The 27,565-nt window shown below is 42.9% G+C and overlaps 1 protein-coding gene and 1 long non-coding RNA gene across 2 annotated transcripts in view; one reads left to right on the top strand and one right to left on the bottom strand.

Annotated features, from left to right (window-relative positions):
- The window catches only part of KCTD1 (potassium channel tetramerization domain containing 1), a 213,243-nt gene extending 204,793 nt beyond the window's left edge, over positions 1 to 8,450 (bottom strand). The window contains exon 1 of the mRNA XM_043443783.1: positions 8,321 to 8,450. Coding sequence (XP_043299718.1) covers positions 8,321 to 8,329 — 9 coding nt within the window. The 5' untranslated portion in view covers positions 8,330 to 8,450. The remainder of the gene's footprint in view (positions 1 to 8,320) is intronic.
- On the top strand, positions 6,549 to 26,893 carry LOC122425422. The gene is made up of 2 exons (XR_006264841.1): positions 6,549 to 6,765; positions 25,934 to 26,893. It is a non-coding gene; the product is annotated as an uncharacterized LOC122425422 (long non-coding RNA).
- The last annotated feature ends 672 nt before the right edge of the window (positions 26,894 to 27,565 follow it).

Below are 27,565 nucleotides of genomic sequence, written 5' to 3'. Positions count from 1 at the left end.
GCATCATAGATGCTGGAGGTTGACAGCACTTTCTTCTATTGATTTGCTTTAAGCAAACAAAACAGACTCCCTACTTATGTCTGGGAGTGAGTGGATTCTAACAGCCTGCTTGCTCCCCGCTGCCTGGCCCACAGCACAGAGGGAAATGGGTGACTCCGAGGTACGAATTCTTCCAGCTCCCTCTTGAGCCTCAGTTATTCCTGTAAAGGAGTCAAGGGAGGTTTTCAGAGTAGGTTCAGACCTCCTTTTCCACTGAGGGTGGGGCAACGGTGAGAAACTAGGAGAAAGACCAGAGGCTATTCCGAGGAAAGGCTTGTGAATGCGTAGCAATGCCATCTGCTGGATGGAATGGGTATCGGACCAGTTCTGATGTTTCTTTGCTGCGTGATAAATGAAGTCACTGATACCTTTTGTGGGTTCAGAACTTAGTGGTTTCATTATTTCATAGCATCATTCCATAGCATTATTCCTAAATGTGTGCATATTGTGGAAATCTCATGACAACTGCACATAGAAGGACCTTCACGTGAGTCATTAAAAGGTAAATGACAGCATCTTTAAAGCAACCTCCTATTTAGCATAAATACTTCTCCAGGTCAAATTTGATCTGTTCCCAAATGGTTGATCTAATTAGTTAGGAAAAGCCCATAACTCTCAGGCAAGGGTATCTGGCAGAACATGGACCCTCTTGTCTGGGGCAAAAAGTACTTACAGAGAAGTGAAATTACAGCTGACTTTATTCTTGTATTCTCTGAAATTCTGTGTTTACGTACCCAACAATTATTTATTGAGCACTTACCCTGTGTGCCAGGCACTGTATCAGGAATTAAGGAAGCAACGACAAATAAACATAGTTCCTGATGTTAACAATATGATATAGATATTTTCTGAGTGTTTACTATGTGCCAGGCATGTACGTCCCACAAAACCACATTCAACCCTCAGAACAACCTTAGAATCTATTATTATCTAACTTGTAACCATCTCTTATTATTGTCTCATTGATAGTGACTATTGATGTCTCAGTTACAGTTCAAGAAACTGAAACTTAGAGAGATTTAATTAGTTTGCTCAAGGCAACAGAGTTGGGAAGAGTTGGAGTGGAATTTGAATATTGCAGCACCGGCCATGGGGTCGCAGAGAGTTGGACACAACTGAAGTGACTAAGCACGCAAGCATGCACGCAGGTAGGTAGAGACAAATGTTGATAACATGGACCAGTTTGGATCTTTAGTTTCACACACATTTTCTGTTCTATTAGCTACAGATTTCCAGCGAAGTGAAAGTGCTACAAAACAGTAAGTGATGATAGCAATAGATGCTTTGGGAAGATTTATCAGGAAGAATATCCCTTCCTCTAGCAAGCATTTGAAATCTATCTAGTTAACATTCTTTTCAGTTCATAACTCTTCTTCTTAATAGCAGCCTTGGTCTTGGCAGTAAGACGTGCATTGTTGTCAGTTCTCATTGGATGGAAAACAAATCTGTATTTTGGTCAGCATGACAGAGGATGTGAGAGTGCTGGATTTGCTCTGTGTGAGCTAGGGAGCAATTCAGGGGTCTGACAGTACCAATCTCAAACTGCTTATTTTTTTCTCTCTTGGTGTAAGAGGAGGGGTGCTGTTGGGGAGATGAGAGCAGGGTGGATGGTGATGAATAGAAGCCGATGGCAGAAAAGAAAGCGCCTGTGACAGGACTCAGATGCCATATACTGGACAGAAAGAACCAGAAGTGTAAGAGGGGCCAGAAAAGTGCCTAATGGCAGGTTAGAGGTTTGTAGTAGGCATGCTGGACTAGAATTTCTACTCTTTGCCACCAGCCGAGACTTTGACCAGGCTTCCCAGGTGGTGCTAGTGGTAAAGAACCTTCCTGCTAATGCAGAAGACAAGAGACGTGGGTTCAATTCCTGGGTTGGGAAGATCCCTTGGAGGAGGGCATGGCAACCCACCCCAGTATTCTTGCCCGGACAGTCGAAAGGACCCAGAAGAGCCTGGCGGGCTATAGCTGATAGGGTCGCAAAGAGTCAGATACCACTGAGGCAACTTAACACACACAGACTTTGACCTCAGGCAAGCCAAGTCAGGTGGTCTTTCGAATCCTTAGTTCTTTCACCTGTGAGATGCGGTTACCCCACAATGTTGTTTTAGGGGTTCAGTGGGGTGGTCCAGACTGGCCTTTGCTACTTGCAGCAAGGGGCCAGAATTTGGGGGACCAAGGTGGGAGGGTCCTGCAGGAAAAACTGCCTTTTAGGGTTGCTTGAGGTTCTTTATTGCATATCAGTTTGCCATTCTTTTTTTAAAAGAATGAATGAACCTGAATGAACCTGAATGCATTGTTCTATGCAGTATCTTTTTTTTTTTTTTTTCATATTTACTTACTTATTTGGCCGCGCCAAGGGGTCTTAGTTGTGGCACGTGGGATCTTTTCCTTGCCGAAAGGAAACTCTTAGTTGATGCATATGGGATTCTGTTCCCCAACCAAGAATTGAACATGGGTCCCCTGCATTGGGAGCATGAAGTCTTAGCCACTGGACCACCAGGGAAATCCCACTGTACATGCTCATTTTTCCTCTCAGGAAACAATCCTATACAGCAGGTTGGCAAGATATTAATCATTCCTGTGTACACAGAAGAAACTGATCCCCAGGTGACTTGGCTAAAATGACGATGTGTTTCCAACCAGAGCCTACCCTCCAAGTCACCCACACGATAGATAACCACCAAGAAAAGAATCTTATGGAACTGCAGATGTATCTCAAGTCCCAATGAACAGAGTGATAATTCAAATTGTTTCCTGGAAATTACTAAGTACCAAATCTCTTGGAAGGAGTTTCTACCTGGACTTGCCTAGAAGGAGGACAGCCAGAAAGGGGAAAAACGATTATAAAACATTCATGGCATATTTTTTTCCCCGTGAAATTCTCTAATAAGTTTTGATGTTGAAAGAAAAACTGAATGCCTCATTTTAGATTATTTTAAAGTTAACTGTTCATCAACTCTTTTAGTGTTGAATAACCACCCAAAGACCTCTTTCCTATTGTTCTGCATGCTTGCGAAGCCAGATGTGAGGGAGTTTTAGAGAAGTAAGAACAAATGGAAAGGATGGATAAGATATTAGAAATGCCAAAAACAGTGTTCACTTAAGAAAAGTATGAAAATGTTGCATTGAAACAAGATTAGCCAAGGATCAGTACAAAAAGTCAGAGACACAGGAAAGTCAAACATACTAGAATTGAACTGGGAGAAAGCAGAGCTGAGTAAACTCAAATCAGACCAAACAAATTTTACCATGCTAATAAGGTCTTTAAAAGTTTTTTTCAATGAGTGATTCACAGGAATTGTGCCAGTTATTTCTACGTAAATGGGCTTTTAGAAAGCATGATCGAGCAGCTCATTTTCATAGTCATTTAATTCAAGTTCATAATATTTTTAAGCACAATTAATTTGTACTATAAGGCACAGACTTGATTTTTGTTTCAGAAGGTTAAACACAGGCCTATTCAAATGACGAATTCCAACTGGAGTTGGAGGAAAGAAACTTCGAAGTGCAGTTTATAAAGGAAAAGACATCTTGGATAAAAGACAAGGGCAGAAAGATCAGTGCCTGACACACGAGGTACTCCATGAGACTGGGGAACAAATTTCTGTGTGAATTCACTTACACAGGACGTGAATGAGGCTTGTCATTGCTCTTCATTCTGGCTACTACAAATGAAGTGAAAAGCACAAAATCTACAGTCTTCAGAATCCCAGTGTCCACTTAGTGTCTGAAACCTAGGCGTCCACTTGACATCCCTTTCTGTCCTTGATTACCCATCACCAATCCTTTACTACATTCTGTCAATTTCACCATGTGACTAGATCTTCCATCCTTCTGTGTCCCCTGCCACTGCCCTAACCCCAGCTGCATCTTCTGCTTGGATGACTTGAATAGCCTTCCCAGGGCTCTACTTCATCTACTCTGGGCTCCTCTATTCACTGCCCACAGTGACACCAGAATTATCCTTGCAAAACACGAACCTGATTATGTTACTGCTGCCCTCCTCCCAATCCTCTGGGCCAACCCCCTTCACTCTGCTCTTAGAGTTAAGACTAGAGGCCTGTCCCCGCGACCTGCTCTTTCATCATTGCCTCCTCCCTCTCTCAGCTCCAGCTCGTGCATCCTTGAGATCCTCTCCCTTGGCCATGCCCTTCCCTGCTTGGCAAATGCCATTCCCTCTTCCCTCTGCCTGGAATTTATTTCCTATTCTCACTCTGCTTCTCCTGCCTCTTCATTACTTGCTTAGATCTCAGTTTGTAACACTTCCTCCAAAACCCAGTCTTGGCCACTTTGCCCTTTTGGTTAGTTTCTTTTCCTTCAAAAGCACTATTCTCTGTCCATTGTCCAACTGTTTGATTAACATCTGTCTATCTGAATCAAAAATTCCAGGGGACTGCAGACTCTGCATAATTTTTCCCACCATCATGTCTCTGGCATCTAGCACAGGATCTTGTATACAGAAGCCACAAATAAATATTTGTTGAATGAATAAACTTAATGAATGAATCCTGGCTTGTTCTTAAAGGATAATCTCTGTTTCATTCTCTGCAGTGAACGATCTCAAACAAAAATCAAGTAAATGCAATTAACATTTAGTACATTTCTAAGAAAAACCAGAGCACTGTTACAGTGCCTAGGAAAATTGAAGTATTTCACACTTCTGTATTAATTTTTTAAAACATTTTTCTCACTTCTGCACGAGCTATTAAAATAAGCATATATGCTTTCATCCAAAAATTTCCTTTTCTCCCCCAAGATGGTTTATCCTAAAGATAAAGAAAATAAAAGTTTCACTTGTTTGGGAAATTATAAATTGCACTCCCAAAGAAAGTTCAGAAATGCAGTTTCAGATCCAACTAAATAAAAGCTCTGGTGAACTGACAATTCACAAACATCCTTTGAATGACTCAAAAGCAATGTAAATGGGAAAATATCTTAGCAGAAAACATCACATTTCAGGATTAGAAAATAATCATTCTGACTTTAGAAATAGCAAGACAAGAAAGCATTTATGCAATCAACTTTAGTGCTGAACTTAGACATAAATCAAAGTTTAATTTTCAGAAAGTTCTCTGGTATTATACATCTTTCACTAATTACTTTTACATTTTAAAACCAAATTGCTCTGGATAAATAATTGTCTGCCAAAAGGTCCATAATGCTACAACAAATTGAATAATCTGTTTTCATCATCATGTAGCAGAAGTCTTTTACAGTTTCTTTCTTAGTATTTAGGTAGCATAATTTGTACAGTAATTACTGAATATTCTCCAAAATAAATACCTCACATCACAGTAATATAAATGGCCAGTAAATCACTATTACTAAATGAGTCTGAACCAAGCTGTCATTTCCCACTCCAGGATGCACGCCCTGGCAAAGAATTACAAACACGAAAATCTTACAGCTAGAAGAGAGACCTCTAGTGTGTGTTGGAGAACTTTATATTGGGCTTCAGGCATAATTAATATAGCAAAATCACTGCAGTCATTTTGAATACTGTGGTGGGAGATTTTTTGCCAACTCTCATTCACACTCGATTCATTTCAAAATTTCTTCCCAGCCAATGTATGACATTTTTGTCTAATGAGTGGCTTTCTTTTCATAAACACATTGCCTAAACCTGTGAAGTTTTCTCTGGGATGCAAAGTTTTAAAATTCAATGATCACCTTTGCAACCTAATTAGTAAACACGAAACCTACTGTCATCAAAACAATTGCTAACAATTCTTTCCAATGAGCAGCAGCAGGACTCCTGAGCCAAATTGTTGTAGTCAGTGGGCAGTCTTCTGAACACCAGCCCCTCATGGTAAGCCAACTGCCACACAAATATAAACACGAGGAAGAAATCGGCACATTGCCCATTACCGGGAGACAAATGGACCCACTTCTATTTCAAATTCACCAAGTAGATTAGCGATTAGTTTCCACGGATTCCCATCTAAGCAGGTAAATTCCTTGATGCAAAAGCAAATTTAATGCATCATTCGATGGCATCAGTCTCAGCCTTTCAAACTTTTATTCCCCCCGTTTCCACATTAAAAACACATTTGTGAGACACACAGAAAATGTTTCTCTAAAACAGACACACACACACACAAAACAGGAGGTCTCTTAAGGAGTCTACTGCTGAGAAGGTAAAAGCATTTTGCTCATTTTTAATTTGCTAAAACAATCCAAGCATGCTTGGTACCCAGAGGGTATTCTCAAATAAACTTGTATCTCTAGCTGCCAGCTTTGTTGATTGAAAACAGAAGGCAAACGTTTCTTAAAGAATGAGTATGTTAAACTGTTACGTCTCTCCCAGCTCCACCACGGGGACACACACACACACACACACACACACGGGGACACACAAACACATCCATCAAGGATTTGCTTGAAAGCAGCCAGTTCTACGATCAGAGAGGTATGCAGCATTTGTACCAAATGACTTCTGCCCACTGCAGTGCACCTCTTAGCGAGGAAGCCGGTGGCGCGGGGACAGCGGGCCGTTCCCGCATGCCTCTCTCCACGCACAAAGCCGACATTCAACTTTGCTAACTTAGTCGGCTCCCGCCCAGCCGGCCCCCGCAGCACCGTCACGGTGAAAACATGTTGATGCCAGGAACTCAGTTTCCAAGGCGGTGCAAGGGTTCGAAAGCACAAAGGCAGACACACGGCCGACCCGCGCGCTAGCTAGCAAGTTGCGGTACTCCGGGGCGGCGGCGCGGAGCCGGCGTCCAGGTAAGGGATTCCTGCACCGCGGCTCCCGTCTCCCCTTCCTGGATGTTCTGCGACTCCGACCTCACTTTTCAAGCGAATTCACCAGGATGCGCCCCCCACCCTGGCTCTTTTTTTCTCCAGGAGGCGCGGACTCTTATTTTCCAGCCCAGTCCCTCTGCGGGGCGGGAGAGGAAGCACACATCGTATTTCCATAAAGAGGGGCGGCGGGGAGTCGGCGGGGGGAGAAGTGGAAAGAGGTCAAAAAGGAGCCAAACTGCATCCCTCCCCCCGACCCCCACCTCGGGGCCCCCAGCGCCGGTTCAGGCGGCGGAGGCGGCCGGGAAACCCTGTCCCTTTAAGGGCGCCCGGGCCGCCAGCGGGGGAGGGAAGGATGCGGGGCTTCGGCCGCAGGCACCGCGGGTCGAGGCGGGCGCCGCAGAGCCCCAGCCACTACCTGCCGCGCTCCCGTCCTTCCCCCACCCGGCGCCCCCTCCCCGGTCCCCGCCTCCCGGGGAGACTTCTAATCCGGAGCACGTGCCGTGCCCTTTATCAGGGGAGGCGGTGGGGAGGAAGAGGAATGAGAGCTTTTTAAAAATAAATGAAACGTTTGCATCCCAAGCGCGGGGTGGGGGGTGGGGGGGCTGGAAGAGGGAGGGGGTGGTGGTGGGAGGGGGCTTTAAAGGCACCCGGGTGGGCGGAGGCGGCGGATCCGGATCAGCCCGGCCCGAGACGGACGGCGGACTGCGCTGGGCACCGGGCGCCGCTCACAAAGGGGAGCGGGGCGGTCCGGCCCGGGCACCGGGGAGGGGAAGGAGAAAAACCGCCCCGGGGCCCTCTCCGCTCGGCCGCCACAATGGCGTCTTTCGCGGGGCGTCCGGGGGGCGCCGCCGAGGCTGCTGCGAGCAGAGGGGGCGGCGGTGCTCCCCCCACCCTCCAGGCGGGAGCGGAGCCCCGGGCGCCGTCGCCCCCGCGCGCCCCGCGGCGCCGTTCTCTCGGCCGAGGGCGCTCCTGCCGGCGGCGGCGGTGGCGGCGAGTGGGGGCCCGCGGCTCTGGGAGGCTCTCGGCGGGGCCGGTTCGCGGAGCTCGGCGCCCGGGAAGAAAGGGACGCGCGCGGTTCGCCGAGGAGGGCGGGGGAGGGAGGGCGGGAGCAGCGCGGCGGCCGAGCGGCCGCCGGGGAAGCTGGCGCGCGAGCGGCCGGCGGGCGGGCGGGCAGGCGGCGGCGCTGGCACCGGCTCCGAGAGCCGCGGCCGCTCCGCTCCAAGAGCCGGAACCGGGCCCCCAGATCCGGAAGCCCGGCCCTGGCGCGCCGGCCCCCGCGGCCGCGCCCGCTCCGCCCCGCTCTGCTCCCTCTCGGGGAGGCACGCCGAGGAGCGGCGAGAGCAGCCCCGGAGGAGGGGGCGGCCGCTGCCCCGCAGCCGGTCCGAGCGGCTCCCGAGCCGCCGCGGCGGGCTCTGTGTGTGCGAGTGTGCCGCGCTCTCGCCCCATGCCTGGCACATGCGTAAAAGCGAGTTGCGCCCAAAGTCCCAGCCATACCCTCCTTAGCAAATAATAACAAACCCAAACCGTCAGATCTTACCTGAAACATTGAAGCACAAAGTCTCTCTCCAAGTCCCCTTTTCCTTTTCCTCTCCCCCCTTTTCCGATTTCTCTCCCAGCGATCTGCTCGGCTCGCCACACCAGAGAGAAATGCAATAGCTTGGCTAAGGTAGACAGAACAAAATACAGAGAAGAGTTGCTCCAGGGCTTTGAAACCCCTCAAGGCAAGGATCAGGATACAATTAGCTCATGCCTCTACCTCCAGTCTAAATCAATCTCCAAAATAAAACTTAAATCAAATTAACTGATCACAGGGCAGACAATTGATCTCCTTCAAAAAATAAAGCTCTACATAGACATATAGAAAAATATACATATAGGAAAATTTTTTTCCAGAATTTTTTTTTTGGTGGAAAAACAGTCTTATTCCAGCCTCCAACTTGCTTTTTACCCTCCTCTTGCACAGAAAAGCTGATTTTAATCGTTGTGATTAGTTTTGATGTAACGTTTCCGCGGGCGATTTCTGCAAATGGATGGAGTGTTTCTTTGCCAAAAGAGGGAAAAGCAGCAGATGATGATAATTATAAGGATTGTTGCTTGTTTCTTTTTATTTGTGTTTAGGGCTCTCTATTCACTTTCTCAAGTTGACCTGACACTGCTGTTACACTAAGGTCGCGCAACTTGTTGATGACGATCACCGCCCTGTCTGATCAAAGGATAGGTGATAATTTGGCAGTGGAGCAGCGCATTTTTGGTTCCTTTGGCGACAAAACGTCCCAAATGACGTGGATAAAAATAAGCACATGCAGTGTGCTTTGCCCCAATCAAGTCTGAATCAGCGCCTGGGGGTGATACACAAACTCATTTCAAATGTTCAACCATGCAGAATTGCAAAAAGATTGAAGGAGTTATACCGCATTTTTTTTTTTAAATAGCAAAATTAAAAGAAAACAAAACCTACATTAGGTGTAGCCAGGGACCTACCATTAAGGTTTATTTGATCAACCTTGTAAACATACCTCCCCTGCTCCCCTCTTCCCTCCCTTGCTTCCCTCCACCTGGTCTCTTTTATAGGGGGGTTTGTATAATTCCATTATTTGCTCAGCAGAGCTAAAGAGACTCTAACATAAACACATTTCCCCAGATTGCTACTCCGATGCTGACCTCCCCCACTGCCCATCACTTCTCCTTCCTCTCTGAGTCTTTGTTCAAAGAGACTGTGCTCAAGCCCTTCCTTACCTTAATTCTTTTTAGTTAGCATGGGATATTTGGTTGTAACTCAAGGATCACCTCCCATTAGTGTTAGAGCCATGCAGGATACTTTTTGAAATGGTATTTTTTTTGTTTTTTTGAGCACTTCACAGTTCATTAATTCAAAGACTTTGCTGACATTTCTTATGAAAAAGACCAGGCTGTAAGGCCAAGGATACTAAAAAAAGAAAGGGGGGGGGGCACTAAATAGAACCAGACATGTCTGCTGAATACCTGCAATTGGCAGCATTTCACGGGAAGTGTTTTTTCACAATCATTTTACCTAGAAGGTAAGCAACTCCCTCCTGAAATACCAGCAGAAAAGGGAAGGTCCAAGCTTTAAAAAAATATATAGTTGATTAGATCGGTTCTGCTGTGACATGAGATGAATGTCATCATGAGAATCAGGGATGTTGGTAGATTTTTTGGAAGACATAAGTTCCTATGACATAGAAATCTGGTTTGAGAATATCAGTACCCTATAAAAAGAAAAGAGTAGCTTCCAAAACAACTCAAAACAAAATTATGTTGTTCTGTGCATATTCTCTTTCAATCTCCCCCTCAACACACACACACACACACACACACACACACACACAAGGTAGATATAGTCTCTGATCTGCTATAAAAAAATTTTAATGTCTACAAAACCCCAAATACAATTGAGTAAAAACTTCGCTCTTGTCCCCATGTGTGTGTGTGCTGAGTCACTTCAGTTGTATCTGACTTTGCAACCCCATGGACTGTAGCTTGCCAGTCTCTTCTGCCCATGGGGATTCTCCAGGCAAGAATACTGGAGTGGCTTGCCCTTTCCTTCTCCAGGGGATATTCCCTACTCAGAGATTGATCCCGCATCTCTTACGTCCGCTGCATTGGCAGATGGGTTCTTTACCAGTAGCGCCACCTGGGAAGCCCCATTCTTGCCCCCAAATGGCACTAAATGTTAATATAGGAGAACACGAGCAGAAAAGACACCATGGAAGAACCAGCCTCGATTCATTGAAATGATGTAATACATTAAAGGTGTGGCCTTAAACTGACTTCATCCAAGTCTGGAGAACTGTGTATCATCATCTTGGAATGTGAGAGCCAGGAAGACCATTTGTGGGAGAGCATCTGGTATTTCTCATTATTTTCCAGATGAGGCAAAAGCCACTTGCCCAAGGTCATAAGCCAGCCACTGACAGGGCCAAGGCTAAGCCACAGAGGCAGGCCAAAGGAAAGGTGAATGGTGCCCCCTCACTCCCCAAAGGCACTCACCTAGAGAAACCGTACAGCATTCCAAATTCTGCTGACATGGCTTAAACCGTATTTTTGGAATTCCCTTTCTGGAATTGTCCTAAAAGCCTGTTGAGCTTAGTCGCTTCAGTCATGTCCGACTCTCTGTGACGCTGTGGACTGTAGCCCATCAAGCTCCTCTGTTCATGGGATTTTCCAGATAAGAATACTGGAGTGGGTTGCCATTTCTTCCTCCAGGGGATCTTCCCCACCCAGGGATCAAACCCACGTGTCCTGTATCTCCTGCATTGCAGGCGGATTCTTCACTGGCTGAGCCATAGGGGAAACCCGAAAGCCTATTAGCACGTTCTTTTTAATATCTCTGAGGTCAACAAATCTTTGTCCTTTGATGTTTAACTTTTGGAAACAATCCCCCCCCTTCCCCGCACCCCACCAAAAAAAAGAAAAATTAGTACCAGGTCTGGGGAATAAGTGAATGACGGAAGACGGTTTATGCTATTTAGTCAAAAAAGAATGACCAAAAACAGTAAACAATGAGGCCAGTTTTCTTATTAGCACTTAAATGGATTAAAGACAATTCTCAAAATGTTTTCAGCAGTGGAATTACTGGGGCTTTGTTTTCCAGGATAGCTACTTGGAAAGGAATAATATTCATTTGTGCAAATTAAGTTCTGAAGCATTCATTTTTAAGATGTTTTCTTACTTTAGAATGACATCACTTACAAAAAGATGGACTTCTTGGACATTAGGTCAGTGACATTTTTAAGTGACCCAACCTATTCAGTTGATCCCTGAGTTTGTAGTAATCCAGTGGCAAATAGACTGCAGAATAAAGCCTTATTTTACTGTGGTGAGGACCTTAATGTTCTCATATTTTGAAGGAGACTCAAAGTTCAGATGTTGGGTATTGAGACTGAAAAGTTATTTTGTCCTGTGCAATTTAAAGAGATGAACTAATGTCACAACCTTCAAATCTAGGACAAAGTAAACATTTCAAATTTTAAAATAGATATTTAATGAAATGGCATGTGAAAAGCAGGGTCCATGTCTTGCTAAGTATAAGATATGAACTTACTGATTTTATTTCAATCAATCTTGTAATCATAACTAAAGTACTTTTTATCTAATTAATACCTGCGCAAGTGAATTTCTGTATTTTGTGATTTCTGCAGTGCTTCCCCCCCACCCCCAATCATTAAGGAACTAGGAAAAAGTATATTAAAAATCCTTCCAACCTTCTTTTTCAATAAACAGTTGAAGTGAGACCAGCAGCCTAAAAACTATCAGCAACACGGAAAATGATGGCAATAAAGTTGTCAGCAAGAAAACAATCAAAAAGAATACACAGGCCTCTGTTTCCATCTTCTGGTGTCTCTCCAAATGAGTTCCACCAGTTTTTAAAGGCAGAAAAACAATGATAGAATTTTTTGAGTTGAAGCCAGCAGCTTTGTGGGGAAAAGTTTAGCACTGGCACCTTTGAGGAAGAGAAAAAGATCTTCTTTAAGGGGAGCAGCAGCCCCTTCTAATATGAATGTGGAGACAGCTCATTTGGCCATCTCTGAGTCACCGAACCCTCAAATCACAAGTTTGCACAGAAACCGTGGCTTTGTCCAGGGGAAGCCCTGCGGGATAGTCTTGGTGGCGATTTGACAAGACGTGGACATTAGTTGCTGAGATGAAATGTGAAATTGAAGAGCCCTCCACTGAAGCAGCCAGACACCCAGACCAAAGCTAAAAATTCCATTGCACTTTCCATTAAGAAGAAGGAAGGAGCCTCAGTGCTTGGGTTCAGCCTGAACAGGCCTGGGTATCATCACCCTTTTCTTTCTTTATGTAATGAAATGATGATATTTCCATCATTGCTCCAAAGAGGTCTACCTAAAACTACTCTGACAGGCCCTTTAACCCAGGAAGCAAATTAGGTTGTTTTATTTTTATCTTCCAGTCAGTTTGGGGGAGGAAACCACCTGTTTTTTATCAGCCAACCTGAAACTCCCCATAACTCTGCGGAATGTGTACATTTTCCTAGAGTTGAATAGAAGCATTAATGAGCTCAAACAGAATGGGTTTGTGATTCCTGGAGCTTTGGCTCCACCACCACCTGTTTATAATTAGCCTCTGGAAAATAGACTAGTTTTCTGCAACGCTGTCCATGTTAAGAGTTTGTACATCTCACTTTCCAAAAAGGTAGACCTTGTAACAGTGGCAGACCTGCTAATGGGCATCAGTTTCATCTCAGCCATGATTTTGAATAGAAACAGGTATCAAATCCTTGTACTGAGGCCCTTAAATTAGGCTGATCTTTTATCAAAGCTTCTTGCTTATACTCACACATTATGAAGCAATACAGAAGATGAATGCAGAAATAAAACTTGTGTGTCACAGAATACCCTTCAGTTCAGTTCAGTTCAGTTCAGTCGCTCAGTCATGTCCGACTCTTTGCAACCCCATGAATCGCAGTATGGCAGGCCTCCCTGTCCATCACCAACTCCCGGAGTTAACTCAAACTCATGTCCATCGAGTCGGTGATGCCATCCAGCCATCTCATCCTCTGTTGTCCCCTGCTCCTCCTGCCCCCAATCCCTCCCAGCATCAGGGTCTTTTCCAATGAGTCAGCTCTTCACATCAGGTGGCCAAAGTACTGGAGTTTCAGCTTCAGCATCAGTCCTTCCAATGAACACCCAGGACTGATCTCCTTTAGGATGGACTAGTTGGATCTCCTTGCAGTCCAAGGGACTCTCAAGAGTCTTCTCCAACACCACAGTTCAAAAGCATGAATTCTTCGGCACTCAACTTTCTTTATGGTCCAACTCTCACATCTATATATGACTACTGGAAAAACCATAGCCTTGACTAGATGGACTTTTGTTGGCAAAGTAATGTCTCTGCTTTTTAATATGCTATCTAGGTTGGTCATAACTTTCCTTCCAAGCAGTAAGCATCTTTTAATTTCATGGCTGCAGTCACCATCTGCTGTGATTTTGGAGCCCAGAAAAGTAAAGTCTGACACTGTTTCCACTGTTTCCCCATCTATTTCCCATGAAGTGATGGGACCAGATGCCATGATCTTAACTTTCTGAATGCTGAGCTTTAAGCCAACTTTTTCACTCTCCTCTTCCACTTTCATCAAGAGGCTCTTTAGTTCTTCTTCACTTTCTGCCATAAGGGTGGTGTCATCTGCATATCTGAGGTTATTGATATTTCTCCTGGCAATCTTGATTCCAGCTTGTGCTTCTTCCAGCCTAGCGTTTCTCATGATGTACTCTGCATATGAGTTAAATAAGCAGGGAGACAATATACAGCCTTGACGTACTCCTTTTCCTATTTGGAACCAGTCTGTTTTTCCATGTCCAGTTCTAACTGTTGCTTCCTGACCTGCATATAAGTTTCTCAAGAGGCAGGTCAGGTGGTCTGGCATGCCCATCTCTTTCAGAGTTTTCCACAGTTTATTGTGATCCACACAGTCAAAGGCTTTGGCATAGTTAATAAAGCAGAAATAGATGTTTTTCTGGAACTCTCTTGCTTTTTCGATGATCCAGTAGATGTTGGCAATTTGATCTCTGGTTCCTCTGCCTTTTCTAAAACCAGCTCGAACATCTGGAAGTTCTCGGTTCATGTATTGCTGAAGCCTGGCTTGGAGAATTTTGAGTATTACTTTACTAGCATGTGAGATGAGTGCAATTGTGTGGTAGTTTGAGCATTCTTTGGCATTGCCTTTCTTAGGGATTGGAATGAAAACTGACCTTTTCCAGTCCTGTGGCCACTGCTGAGTTTTCCAAATTTGCTGGCATATTGTGTATAGCACTTTCACAGCATCATCTTCATGATTTGAAATAGCTCAACTGGAATTCCATCACCTCCACTAGCTTTGTTCATAGTAATGCTTTCTAAGGCCCACTTGACTTCACATTCCAGGATGTCTGGCTCTAGGTGAGTGAGCAACACCATCGTGATTATCTGGGTCATGAATATCTTTTTTGTATAGTTCTGTGAATTCTTGCCACCTCTTCTTAATATCTTCTGCTTCTGTTAGGTCCATACCTTTATGGAACTCATCTTTGCATGATGTTCCCTTGGTATCTCTAATTTTCTTGAAGAGCTCTCTAGTCTTTCCCATTCTTTTGTTTTCCTCTATTTCTTTGTGTTGATCGCTGAGAAAGGCTTTCTTATCTCTCCTTGCTATTCTTTGGAGCTCTGCATTCAAATGGGAATATCTTTCCCTTTCTCCTTTGCTTTTTGCTACCCTTACCACCCTTTAAATAGTCTTCTTGATAGAGAAACACCTTCGTTGGCAAGGAAGTTGATGTGTAAAAAAAGGCTTGGGTAGCACCTATATTTCTTCCTGGAATTTAAAATCCTTTGCTGGACCATCACATTCTATATTTCAAATAAATAAATGCTACTAAGTGATACCAACCTAATTTATTGAGTTACACTCGCAGCTCTGCAACTTAACCTGACCCTTAGTTTCTTTAGGCATAAAATTCAAGCGAACATTCCCAACTTGAAGCCTTATGTTGAGGTTGAATGGGCTAATACATAGGAAGCATTTATAGCTGTGCCTGGAGAACAGTGAGTTCTCAAGTGATAGCAATTATGATCACTATGGTTTATAGTAGTGTTTGTTGAATATGTAGTATTATTGTTGAATAAATAACATATTCCGTGAGTAGCTCAGGAAGAACAATATTTTTGCAATGAGAGGTATCTCATTTATTGGAATTTCAGTGGCTGATCTTCTTTAAAGATTATTAAATTTCATTTTGTTATTTCATCTAGAAACCACACAGATACCTCCCTCTTTCATGTAAAATAATGGGGGAAATGAGATTGTCTCCAGGGGAAATTAGCAAGGAAACATCCTATATGAATGGTGTTCCTCACAAGGGAAGACTCTTGTTCCTTGGAGGATCCTTGATTTTGACAAGACTGTCTCATGCATAGAAAACAATTAATTAAGCATTTTGTATAATTGCTTGTATTCATATAAAAAACGGGACTCAACTAGAATTCTGCCATGAACCTCTTTCTTCCTAATTATTTGCTTTTTCGCCTTTCAGGAGTTATAGGATCAGCACAAACAAGTGCTTTAACAACAAAAGTTTAAGAAAAGAAAATAGCATTTGAAAAATCAGAAGAGATGAACTTCAAGGCCTGATTCACATCTTTAAGAAATAGTCCAGTCAGGAAATCCCATCATATTACCCAATTTTCTACACTTTCCAGTTTATGTATATTCTTCTTTCCCAAGCTTTAAACAGTATCATTTTCAGACTGTTCCATAGTCTGTACAAAGCTATGCAGTGGTTCTTTTAAGGAAACATTTTAAAGAAGATAAACCTTTCATTAGCTATTTTGTTCCATTTCATATTTTAGCATCCCATGGTAAACTAGCTGGCATTGAAAGGTACCTCTATTTGCAGCATGATACGTCTCATGCAGAGCTCATCCGGTAGAGGACTACTTAGCTCTGCTTCACTGTTCTTCTGTCTGAACCAAGACTGTTCATGAGAAACCCCATAATACAACTGAGGCCCCTCGGGGGCACCATATACATTTATGTAAAGTTATCTTCTCATGCATCCTCTGGGTGTCAGAACCTCTCAGCTTTGCTAACCATAAAAAATCTGCCTTAAGCACATTACTAACTTTAAAACTATAATGATATGGATGTCATATTTCAATTTGTAAAAAACCTTTCCCTGGGACTTCCCTGGTGGTCCAGTGGCTAAAACTCCATGTTCCCAATGCAGGGGGACAGGGTTCGATCCCTGGTGAGGTAACTAGATCCTGCATGCTGCAGCCAAGACCTGGCACAGCCAAATAAATATTTTCTTTAAAAAAGCCCAGACAAATGCTCAGGCTATGTCCTATTTCAGGACAATGAGAACCTAGTTAAGAAGGTCTACTCAAATGATTGGTTCTAGGAAATAAAATAAAACACTTTCCCTGTTCCACTCCTGAAAAGGACCCTACAAAACTTATCCAATGGCCATCATCCTATGATTGAAAGTATAACATTTATTTAACAGAAAAAAAAAAAGTCGTGAATAGGCTTTAGTTAGAAATAAACCCAAGAACAGCAACAAAAAGTATCTGGTGAAAAAAATAATAATTAAACAAGAACCAAATGTATTACTGTTTAGGATGTACAGGAGCCACTATAAATAACTTGCTGTGGGAAGCAAGAATTTTGTACTTTCTTTAAAGTTATCGAGAGAGAAAGCAGCTCTGGAGCCTTACTGAGCATAAGCCTGAACAGTTAAATTGGGTGCTGGGAGGTGGGGGAACAAGTTGACAGGACTATTCAGCATGGGGGTTTAAATGATTTCAATATTATTCTTAATAATAACATTAATGATAGTAGTGATAAGAAACAATTATGAATGATGGAAGGGAACTTCAATTGTGTAAAGACCATCTGGCTATGAGAGTCAGACATGAAATTCTAAAATCCTCAATCTGTCCCTCTAAGGTTGCTTTGTAGATAATGGATATCTTAATTTTTTAAAAAGAAAAAAAAAAAACAAACCCTCGTATCCATTGTACCAAATGTACAGCAGCTCCTGCTGAGAAAACAAAGCCTCTGTGTCTCTTTCTTTCTTAATCATCGTTGTCCCCAAAAAACAAAGGCTCTGTGAAAGACCTTAGAAGATAATGATAGTAACTCATCAGTCTTTTATGTTATTTGTCTGCCTCTGAAGATTTTTGACTGGTAATTGTTCTGATCATCCTGTGACTTTTCATTTCCCCAAAGTGGGGGGTGAGAATTACCCCAGGTTTTCCTCCTACAGTAAAAAGCTTTCAGAAAGAAGTTTGGGGGCGGGGGTAGAGTGAGAAGGATGAGATTTTTGGTCTGCCACCAAAAAATACATAATTTAAAACATCGCTATGTGGGAATGAGAAATAACAGGAAAGAGGAGGCATCTAACTCAGAACCTGGAACATGGTTGGAATTCTTAGTAATGGTCTGGTAATATTAGTAGATCTTTTTCCTTTTATTTATTACACCTAGGGTTTAGCTGTTTAAAATTTTTTTTGATGCTCTGTCATGTCAAAATATTGTGGGAATCAAAGGACAAAATATTGTCTGATTTCACCTACATGGGGTACCTAGATAGAGTATCAAATTCATAGAGACAGGATCACATCAGTAGTTAATAGGAACTGGGGAAGAGGAGAGAATGTGGTTATTGTTTAACAGGTACAGAGCTTCAATTTGGGAAGATGAAAAATATCTGAAGATGGACAGTGGTGAGAGTTAAACAACAACATGAATATGCTTAATGCTACTGAACTGTACACTTAAAAAAGACTAAAATGAGAACTTACTATGTTTTACCATCACCTCAACAAAAAAGAAAAAACTGCAAATGTCTCTTTACCAACTCACATGTGAGCTCAGACCACTTCTGTACTCAGCTCAAGTTCATTGCAGAGTCCTTCACTGTGTTATAAAAAGTTGTATAATCTGAGTCAGGTCAAATCCCTGGAAATAGCTGAGCTTCCTCAGGTTTCTTCCCTTTGACAAATTCTAGTTAGAGATTTGGGGGGAGTTAGAAAGGGTTCAGTCTTTGGTCTGCAACAAATACATAATTTAAAACTTATCTTTATGTGGTAAAGAGAAATATCAAAGAGAAGGCATCTATGTCTAGACCCTTGGAATTACATAGACAAAACAGTCTTCTGTTCAACAATATTTTATTTATTTATTTGGCTGTGCCAGATCTTAGTTGCAGTATATGGGATCTAGTCCCCCCACCAGGGATTGAACCAAGGTGCCCTGCATTGGGAGCATGGAGTCTTAGCCTCTGGGCCACCACGGAAATCCCTTGACAATATTTTAGATGTGTCCCATATGTTTGTCATTCTGTAGACAGGACCTTGTACCTTGCCCCTTGAAAATGCAAAATCTAAAGCAGTTTGTAGATTAATGAAATAACGAAATGGAATCCTTTGCCTCATGTTATGGATGTAACACTAGTTGAGGGAACTGGAACTGGATGATGCCTTGTTTTGTTTTGGGAAGTTATGAAACTAAAAGTCCATGTTTTTACTTTTTCATTTCTCTTGGGGTTTGGGCTGGTTTGGATCGACCACATAGGCTGCAGTCTTAGTCTTCTTGCTTCATTCTTTGTGGCCATCCACAGATGCTTGGATCCATCCACTTGGTTTAAACACCCACTTCCTTTAGCCTCATGGTTATTTGTTATAGTTTTATTGGTGCCCTTCTATTTCCCAGAAATGGATTTTTTTTTTTTGTTTGTTTCTGGAAACAGCAGCAAGAGAAATCGTTAGATGTTGAAGAGTAAGAACACAGCTTTCTCCTGTTTTCTTCTTTTCCTTCTTCATATAGGTATGTCACTCACTGGTTTTTTAAATCTACTCAACCTAAAAACTGATCTTCATCTGTGGTTCATCTTTTCCTCTTTCCTATGGTTTCTTGGTAAGGAATGTTGTTGCTGATGGCAGACAAGGCCTATCAAAATCACATTTAGAGAAGTGCCTTTTTGAGATATTGATAATATTCAACTCTTTCTCCCAGAGCTGTGTTGTGAGTTTCCCAGAAAAATGTCTTCCAGAAGCAAAAGGGAGACTCCTAACCAGAATAGAAGATTCTTCCTCATGTCTGAGCTAAAAGGAATGAAGCCTATGGTAGAGATGCTAGAAAAAAAAAATTTAATTGATAATGAATAAATTAAGGGGCAGACCCAACTCAAGGAGCCCACATCTCTGCAGATTTATGGGAGCAAGACTGGGGTTAGGTGGTGGAGAATGAATAAACCTACTTCTCCTTTCCCTTCTTTCATCTCTTACAAGTCACAGGTTCCCATTTTCATTCCCTGAAGAACTAGAAGGAGTAAATTAAGATGTTAATGTGAATCTCCAATACTTTAACCACATCATGCAAAAGAGCTAACTCATTGGAAAAGACCCTGATGCTGAGAAAGATTGAGGGCAAAGGAGAAGAGGGTGGAAGAGGATGAGATAGATAGACTCACTGACTCAATGGACATGAGTTTGAGCAAACTCAGGGAGATAGGGAAGGACAGGGAAGCCTGGCATGTTGCAGTCCATTGTCAAAAAGAGTTGGCCATAACTTAGTGACTGAACAACAACAATAAGAACAAATATGAATCTCCGTTTTAAGACAACGTGTTGAATTTGAAAGCATCTTGACACAGATTTTAGTCTATATTTTAGTAATTTTTTTTTTTTTGAGGAAAATTGCTTTACAATGTTGTGTTGGTTTCTGCTATACAAGAAAGTGAAACAGTCATCATTTTATATACATTCCCCTCCCTCTTGAGCCTCCCTCCCCTCCCCCATCCCATCCCCTCTAGGGCATCACAGAGCACCAGGCCAGGCTCCCTGTGTTATGTAGCAGCTTCCCTCTAGCTAGCTGTTTTACACATGATAGTGTATACATGTCAAGGCTACTTCTCAATTCGTCCCACCCTTTCCTTCCTGCACTGTGTCCACAAGTCCATTCTCTACATCTGCATCTCCATTCCTTCCCTGAAACTAGGCTCATCAGTACCATTTTTATAGATGACATATCTATGCATGAATAGATTTTGTTTTTCTCTTTCTGACTGTGAGTCTATATTTTAATATACCACAAATTTAGCCTTATCTAACTCTGCCACTATTCCACTTAAGCCTGTTGGCTTCGCTTTAAGACTTTCCTTTCTTTCTAACCTTCTTCATTCAAACTGAGACAATAAGTTCTGTTTGTACAGTTAACCAAACACTTTCACCTCCATTACTTCATTTGGTCCTGTCAACCAGGGATGCCTGGAAGCTAAATGGGCATAGATGGACTTGAAATGGTAGAACATAAGTTCTCCATTCTTGACCGTAGCTCACCAGGCTTCTCTGTCCGTGGAATTCTCCAGGCAAGAATACTGGAGTGGGTTTCCATTCCCTTCTCTAGGGGATCTTTCCGACCTAGGGATGGAACATGGGTCTCCTGCATTGCAGGCGGATTCTTTACCATCTGAGCCAGCAGGGAAGCCCACTCTCCATTCTTTAGGTACCCCGTTTGTATTCTACCTTCTTCGTTTCAATTTGCATCACATCTTTCTTCTTCTTGGCACCTTCCCTAGTCCTCTGTTGGTGACAAAAAAAAGGAGGGGGGAGGGGAAGGTGTTTTCCAACCAAAGCAAGTTCTAGAGGAACGTCTTCACAGCCTAATTAGCTCTTAGGCTCTTAATTTTGGAGAAACAGGACTGTGTACATTTCCTAATTAGGAAACCCAAATGGGAGCACTGACACTGCCTCCCCCAGGCAAGCCGTGTACACAGAACAGCTACCATCGGAGGGAGCTATGCCTTTTTCTCTTTGTAATTACTTTACCCAACTTCAGTTGCAGTTAAACTTGAACCTTTTCTCAGATGAAGGCCTTGAACCCTCTGCCCAGCTATTACGTTGTGTATCAAATCACAAAGCAGTCTTGCAGCGGTCCAAGTTTAACACTTGAATATTGTAAGATTCCTGCCGTTTTCTTTGCTTTGCTTGGACTGTGTCTCCATGTGCAGTTTCATTTGGATTATGGGTAGAGATTCTCACATTTCCTTTTGAAGGAGGATAAGGAAATTGTTCCTGCTCATGAAAACAGATACCCTTTTTTTTTTTAATTGAACCTAAAATTTTGCAAACTGAATAGCTATAGGAGGCGTTGTCTGGACAGTAACATGAGTTTCAACACTGCCATTTGGACAATAGATAGCTGGTGGGAAGCTGCTGTATCACGCAGGGAGCTCAGCTCGGTGCTCTGTGATGATCTGGAGGGGTGGGATGGGGCAGGGGTGGAGGGATGGGAGAGAGACCCAAGAGGGAGGGGATATATGCATACATATAGCGGATTCACTTTGTTGGACAGCAGAAACTCACACAGCGTTTTAAAGCAATTACGTTGTTTTCAGTTGCCAAGTTGTGTCCGACTCTTTGTGACTCCATGGACTGTAGGCCACCAGGCTCCTCTGTCCATGGAATTTTCCAGGCAAGAATACTGGAATGGGTTGCCATTTCCTTCTCCAGGGAGTCTTCCTAACCCAGGGATCGAATGTGTCTCATACATTGGCAGGTGGATTCTTTACCTCTGAACCACCAGGGAAGCCCAAAGCAATTATACCCTAGTTAAAAAAAAAAAAAAAAGAGTATGACCCCAAGCCACCAATTCCTAATACTGATAACCAGCCAGTTAACCGCTGTCCCCACAGCCTTCATGTTAAGTAGAGGGGTGGGTTCCCCCTTCACATTCCAGAAAGATGCAGCCATAAGACAGAGACCGTCCTCTTCTTATGCTTTCTGTGTACAGGCTTCTTTTGTTGCTAGAAGGACCCTAACCCTCAGGAGGCTGTCAGTATGCAGGCAGATCTTTTCAATGGTTTCTCCCTGCTCTCCAGATTTTATCAAGGCCCTGCTTGCTCTGGCCCACCGCCCTCTGCATCCACAGGAGGCTTCTCTCTCCTGACTCTGGATTGCCCTGAGTACTTTGGGTCCCATTTAGCTCCTTCCACCCAGTTCTCTGCCCCTGGATCTTTGCACAATTTGTTGCTGTTCAGTCACTAAGTTGTGTCTGACTCTTTGTGACCCCGTGGACTGCAGCACACCAGGCTTCCCTGTCCTTCACTATCTCCTGGAGTTTACTCTAACTCATGTCCATTGAGTTGACGATGTCATCCAACTATCTCATCCTGTGTCACCCCCCTTCTCCTCCTGGCTTCAATCTTTCCCAGCATCAGGGTCTTTGTCAATGAGTCGGCTCTTCACATCAGGTGGCCAAAGTCTTGGAGCTTCAGCTTCAGCATCAGTCCTTCCAATGAATATTCAGGGTTGATTTCTTTTAGGATTGACTGGTTTGATCTCCTTGCTGTCCAGGGGACTTTCAAGAGTCTTCTCAAGCACCACAGTTTGAGAGCGTCAATTCTTCGGCACTCAGCCTTCTTTATGGTACAAGAGGCACCTCCTTTATGTAGGAGGCTCTTTCTCTTCTCTAGCCTAGGAACTCTTGCTCATCCATTAGCTCAAATATTTTCTCAGGGAAGCCTTCCCCTTAGAACAGCTCAGTCCTGAAGTTTGGTCCATTTAAACTTCAGTAGTTAGGGTGTTTTCAAACTGGGAAGCACTCATAGTTCATTGGCCTTTTCCTTTAGAATACTAACTAGTTTGCAATTTTGTGTTTGTTTATTATTTGATTACCATCTGCTTCTACAACATAAGAACTATATCTGCCTTTTCTTACTAGTGTCTTCAGGGCCTAATGTAAAGCGTGGCACACAATTTGTGCCCAATAGTACTTGTTAATGAGTGAGCGAATGAATATAAAGGAAAGAACACATTAGAAAAACAATTGAAAGGAAAAAAAAGAAACCAAGATTGTTAACAAGTAGGTAAGGGAAAATCCCATGGACAGAGTGGTCTGGCGGGCTATAGTCTGTGGGGTTGCAAAAAGTCAAACAGGAGTTAGTGAATAAATACACAAGGAGAGGAATTACTGCCCCCAGGATTTGGTGATTTTATCAGTTTGGCATTAACATTTTTTGACATAGGTTTCTGAAGTCCTAGAGAATTTTTCCTAAAAATCTAACACCCCTACCCAAAAGAATTGAGAGCAGGGACTCAAGTATACGAATTCCAAGGGTCATGGCAGCATTATTCACAATAGCCAAAAGAAAGGAGGATACAACCCAAATGTCTATTGATGGATGAATAGATACAGGAAATGTGGTCTCTATACACAACAGAATATTGTTCCATTTTAAAAAGGAATGAAACTGTGACACATGCTATAACAGAATCTAGAGTTGTCAAATTCGCAGAGAAAATAGGAAGTTAAATGGTGCTTTCCGGGGGCTGACGGTGGGTGGGAGAAGAAGAAGGAAGGAATGAGGAGTCAATGTTTAAGGGGTGTGGAGTTTCAGTTTGGAAGATGAAGGTGTTCCAGAGATGGATGGTGGTGATGGGCGCATAGCAGTTTGAACATACTTCACACCACTGAGCGGTATACTAAGAAATGGTTAAAACCATTCTATGGTGTGTATTTCTTTTCTGTTTTGTTAGTCGCTCAGTCGTGTCCGACTCTTTGCGATCCTATGGACTGTGGCCCCCCAGGCTCCCCTGTCCATGGGATTCTCCAGGCAAGAACACTGGAGTGGGTAGCCCTTCCCTTCTCCAGGCGATCTTCCCGACCCAGGGATCCAACCCAGGTCTCCTGCATTTCTGGCAGATTCTTTACCATTTGAGCCTATGTATATTTTACCACACTTAAAACAAAAAGCAACGAAATGTTGAAAACACAAACGTATACCCCTAAGATTCCCTCAAGTTCAGAGTCCATTTGCTTAAAGTGATGGTTCAATGTAGGTATATAATTCTGTTTAAAATGCACCTGTTTATTACCCTTCATTTTGTAATTTCTGTTTTTAAAATTTCCACATCTTCCTCTTTGCCCTCATGTTGAGTGGCGGGTGGGAGTAGTAGTCATGCAGTGTGGACATCCATGCCTTTTTCTACAGAGGTACCTTCTCCTCTGATGTCAGAGTTACACAAAACTAGAGTACCTCCACAAGAAGACATTAGTCTTGAAGGTGGCACGGTGATAAAGAACCCACCTGCCAATGCAGGAGGAGATGCAAGAGACGCAGGTTTGATCCCTGGGTTTGGAAGATCCCCTGGAGTTGGAGATGGCAGCCCACTCCAGTATTCTTGCCTGTAGAATTCCATGGACACAGGTAGGAGCCTGGCGGGCTACAGTTCATGGAATCCCAAAGAGCTGGACATGACTAAACATGCCCACATGCAAACTTTCATTTCACACTGTTTGCCAATTAGAAACATCTCTAGGAGAAACCAATACAGCCCTTAGTTGTATCTTTTCTCTGAATTTGTAAGTTTGGCTCTCAGATCCAATCCGTTATTTACCTATAGAGATAATCTGAAATCCGAGAGATGGAGAGTTTAAAGCCGAATCTAGGCTTTTATCAGGATCACGCACAAAAGTATAGCTAGTATATTGATCTCTAGCATTGTAATGAATGAAGAAAGATCCTCTCTGATGTGGATAAAACCCTCCTGTAGATTTCCAGAATCCCAGCCCTAAAAAGGCTTACCCAGAAAATTTGGCACGTGATGATGAAAATCTGTGTCCCAAACCATCATCTCTGGACATTTAGAAAATGAGTTATAATTATCAGACAATATTATATTTGTTTCAAATGTACAACATATTCAATATTTTTTCAGCATTTTTATGCATTATGAAATGATCATGGCAGCAAGACCAGTCACCATACAAAGCTGTTACAATATAATTGACTATATTTCCTATGGGAACATTATACCCTGCGACATATTTACTTGTCATCACACAGGAGCATCACTGGTCTAACTCACCACCTTAGAGGAAGAACATTTAGAGAGCTCAGCTAAGGATGTGTCCTTTTTTTTTTTTTTTTTGCTTCATTGTATGGTTTGTGGGATCTTAGTTCTCCAACCAGGGATTGAACCCTTTTCACAGCTGTGGATGCACTGAGTCCTAACCACTGAACCACCAGGGAATGTCCTGTCTAAATACTGTGTCTTAAACTATTTGTAAGCAGTAAGAAAAGGACTTTGAAGTTGCCCTCAACATGAATTCAGTCTTCTGGGGAAACGATTTTCCACAACCACTTTTGAACTCCAACCTACAACCAAGTAGTTGGCAGACATGGGAGGTTACTGAGTCCATCGCGAATCTAGTGAAACCATGAATCCTCTCTCTTCCAAAGTGAACTTACAAAATAATCCACATTTCCTTTGGGGAGTTCTTGTCCCCTTGAAGCACTTCTGTTGACTCCAGGTAAATTACCCTGTCCTCCATTCTCTTCCCCCCTACTCCCGAGAGGCCCTTCCTCATTATTAAAGAATCACATAATTTTGTATTTAAAGAGGACCTTCAGGATCATGTAATTCAATCTTTTTTTTTTAATAGTCGAAGAAACTTAAGCCCAGGGAGATTAAGTGATTAATGTCTCACTGGATTAAAACCAACCTATCTAGAATTAGTTGTAGGCTCTTTTGATGGTCCTCATTCACATTTGTCTAGGAGATGTAACTCACAAGAACTTGATCAAGTGGACCCCATTTTAACATGTGGAATTCACTATTTTTCTTTCAGATAACACTTTGGAATCCATTGAGGCTGGGCATGATGTGAAGAGTTGAACATCAACATTTCAGCTAGTTGAAATCTAGTTGATTCATCTAGTCCCAGTGCATCGTTTCAAAACCATAAGCCCCAGGTCCATAAACCCAAACTGCACCTGCTTCTTGTCCTGGAATGTTTTTATGTAAATCTCCGGAGTTTGATGAGGATGTTTGGTTGTGCAGGGTGCAGGGATGGGAATCCAGACAAGATTACACTGAGCTGGACTGTGTGGGATGGGTTGTGGCAGCCACAGGATAGGTGCTGAAAGATGATGAGGGGACGAATTAGTGAAGCTCCGTGACCAAGCTACATGCCTCCTGGAACATCTGAGAGAGGAGTGTGGTATGGTGAAAAGACCATCAGTTTAATGGTCAAAGTTGGTTCTGTCATCTACTAGCTGTGTAACCTTGGGCTTCCCAGGAGGCTCAGTGAATCCGCTTGCCAAGCAAGAGATATGGGTTTGATCCCTGGGTCGAAAAGATCCCCTGGAGAAGGAAATGGCAACCCACGCCAATATTCTTGCCTGGGAAATCCCTTGGACAGAGGAGCCTGCCAAGTTACAGTCTGGGGTCGAAAAGAGTCGGACATGTATTAGCGACTAAACAATAGCAACCTTGGTCAAATGAACTTGTGTACATCAGTTTGCTTATGTATAAAATGAGAGTAATTAATACTTACCTTGTGGTTGTGTTAGATGGATAAAAGATGACATAAATAAAGTTCCTGGTATGTACGACACATGCAAAAAAATGTTCATATGCATGTACATATGATGTATGTGTGTGCATGGTATATTTGTATGTAGGGGGTGGGGTGAGTGTGTGTGTGTGTATGTGTGTGTGTGTTGGATTCCAAAGGAAAAGTCGAGGTTTTCTATTATAAAGTGTTGCTTTTTTTTTTTTTAAAGATAACAGGTGATGCTCTCTATATCACACATTTCTGCAGTTTCTAGCAGTGTGTGAGGTATGAGTGTGAGCATTGTCATGATCTATTCCTTCTTGCTTCACTCAGACATCATGGAAACAAGCCAAAAGGGAAACGGTATGACTTCAATGCATCCCCCACCTCTCAGAAAAAAAGTGAGCAAGCAAAATATTCTCAAAAAATTCTGTCAACTCATAGAGTGTTTATTAAACATTTTATTTCCCCAGCACAAAATGGAGGGAAAGTAATTCCAGCTAACAGTGTTTACTGTTGGGAAACAGTTGGGAAAATAATATTTTATACAGCAGACAACCAGAAAACCATACAAGGTGGTATGCAAGCCATTACCAACTCACTCTGTGTTCAGAAGAATGGTCTTAGGGGCTGGAGTTGACTTGTAAAGGCATCTTGGGGGGCTATCAAGAGTTGTATTTGAAAGTGAGCTTTAGAGGCATGAGTCCTTGAACCACTACCATAGTTTTGTCTTATCACTAAATTCTAATCCTTGATCACCTCATTTGTGAAAAGAAGAAAATATTTGCTTCTCAGGTATTTTGAAGATTAAGCAGATAATATATATAGATCACTAAGCACAGACTCTGCCACATAGTGAGAAATATCAGCAAATTGGTCATATATATATATATCTCATTAAAGGTGAATCTCAAATAATCACAA

The sequence above is a fragment of the Cervus canadensis genome, chromosome 23, assembly GCF_019320065.1.
Source record: "Cervus canadensis isolate Bull #8, Minnesota chromosome 23, ASM1932006v1, whole genome shotgun sequence".
Lineage (NCBI taxonomy): Eukaryota > Metazoa > Chordata > Mammalia > Artiodactyla > Cervidae > Cervus > Cervus canadensis.
This window is presented reverse-complemented; position numbering and strand designations above follow the sequence as displayed.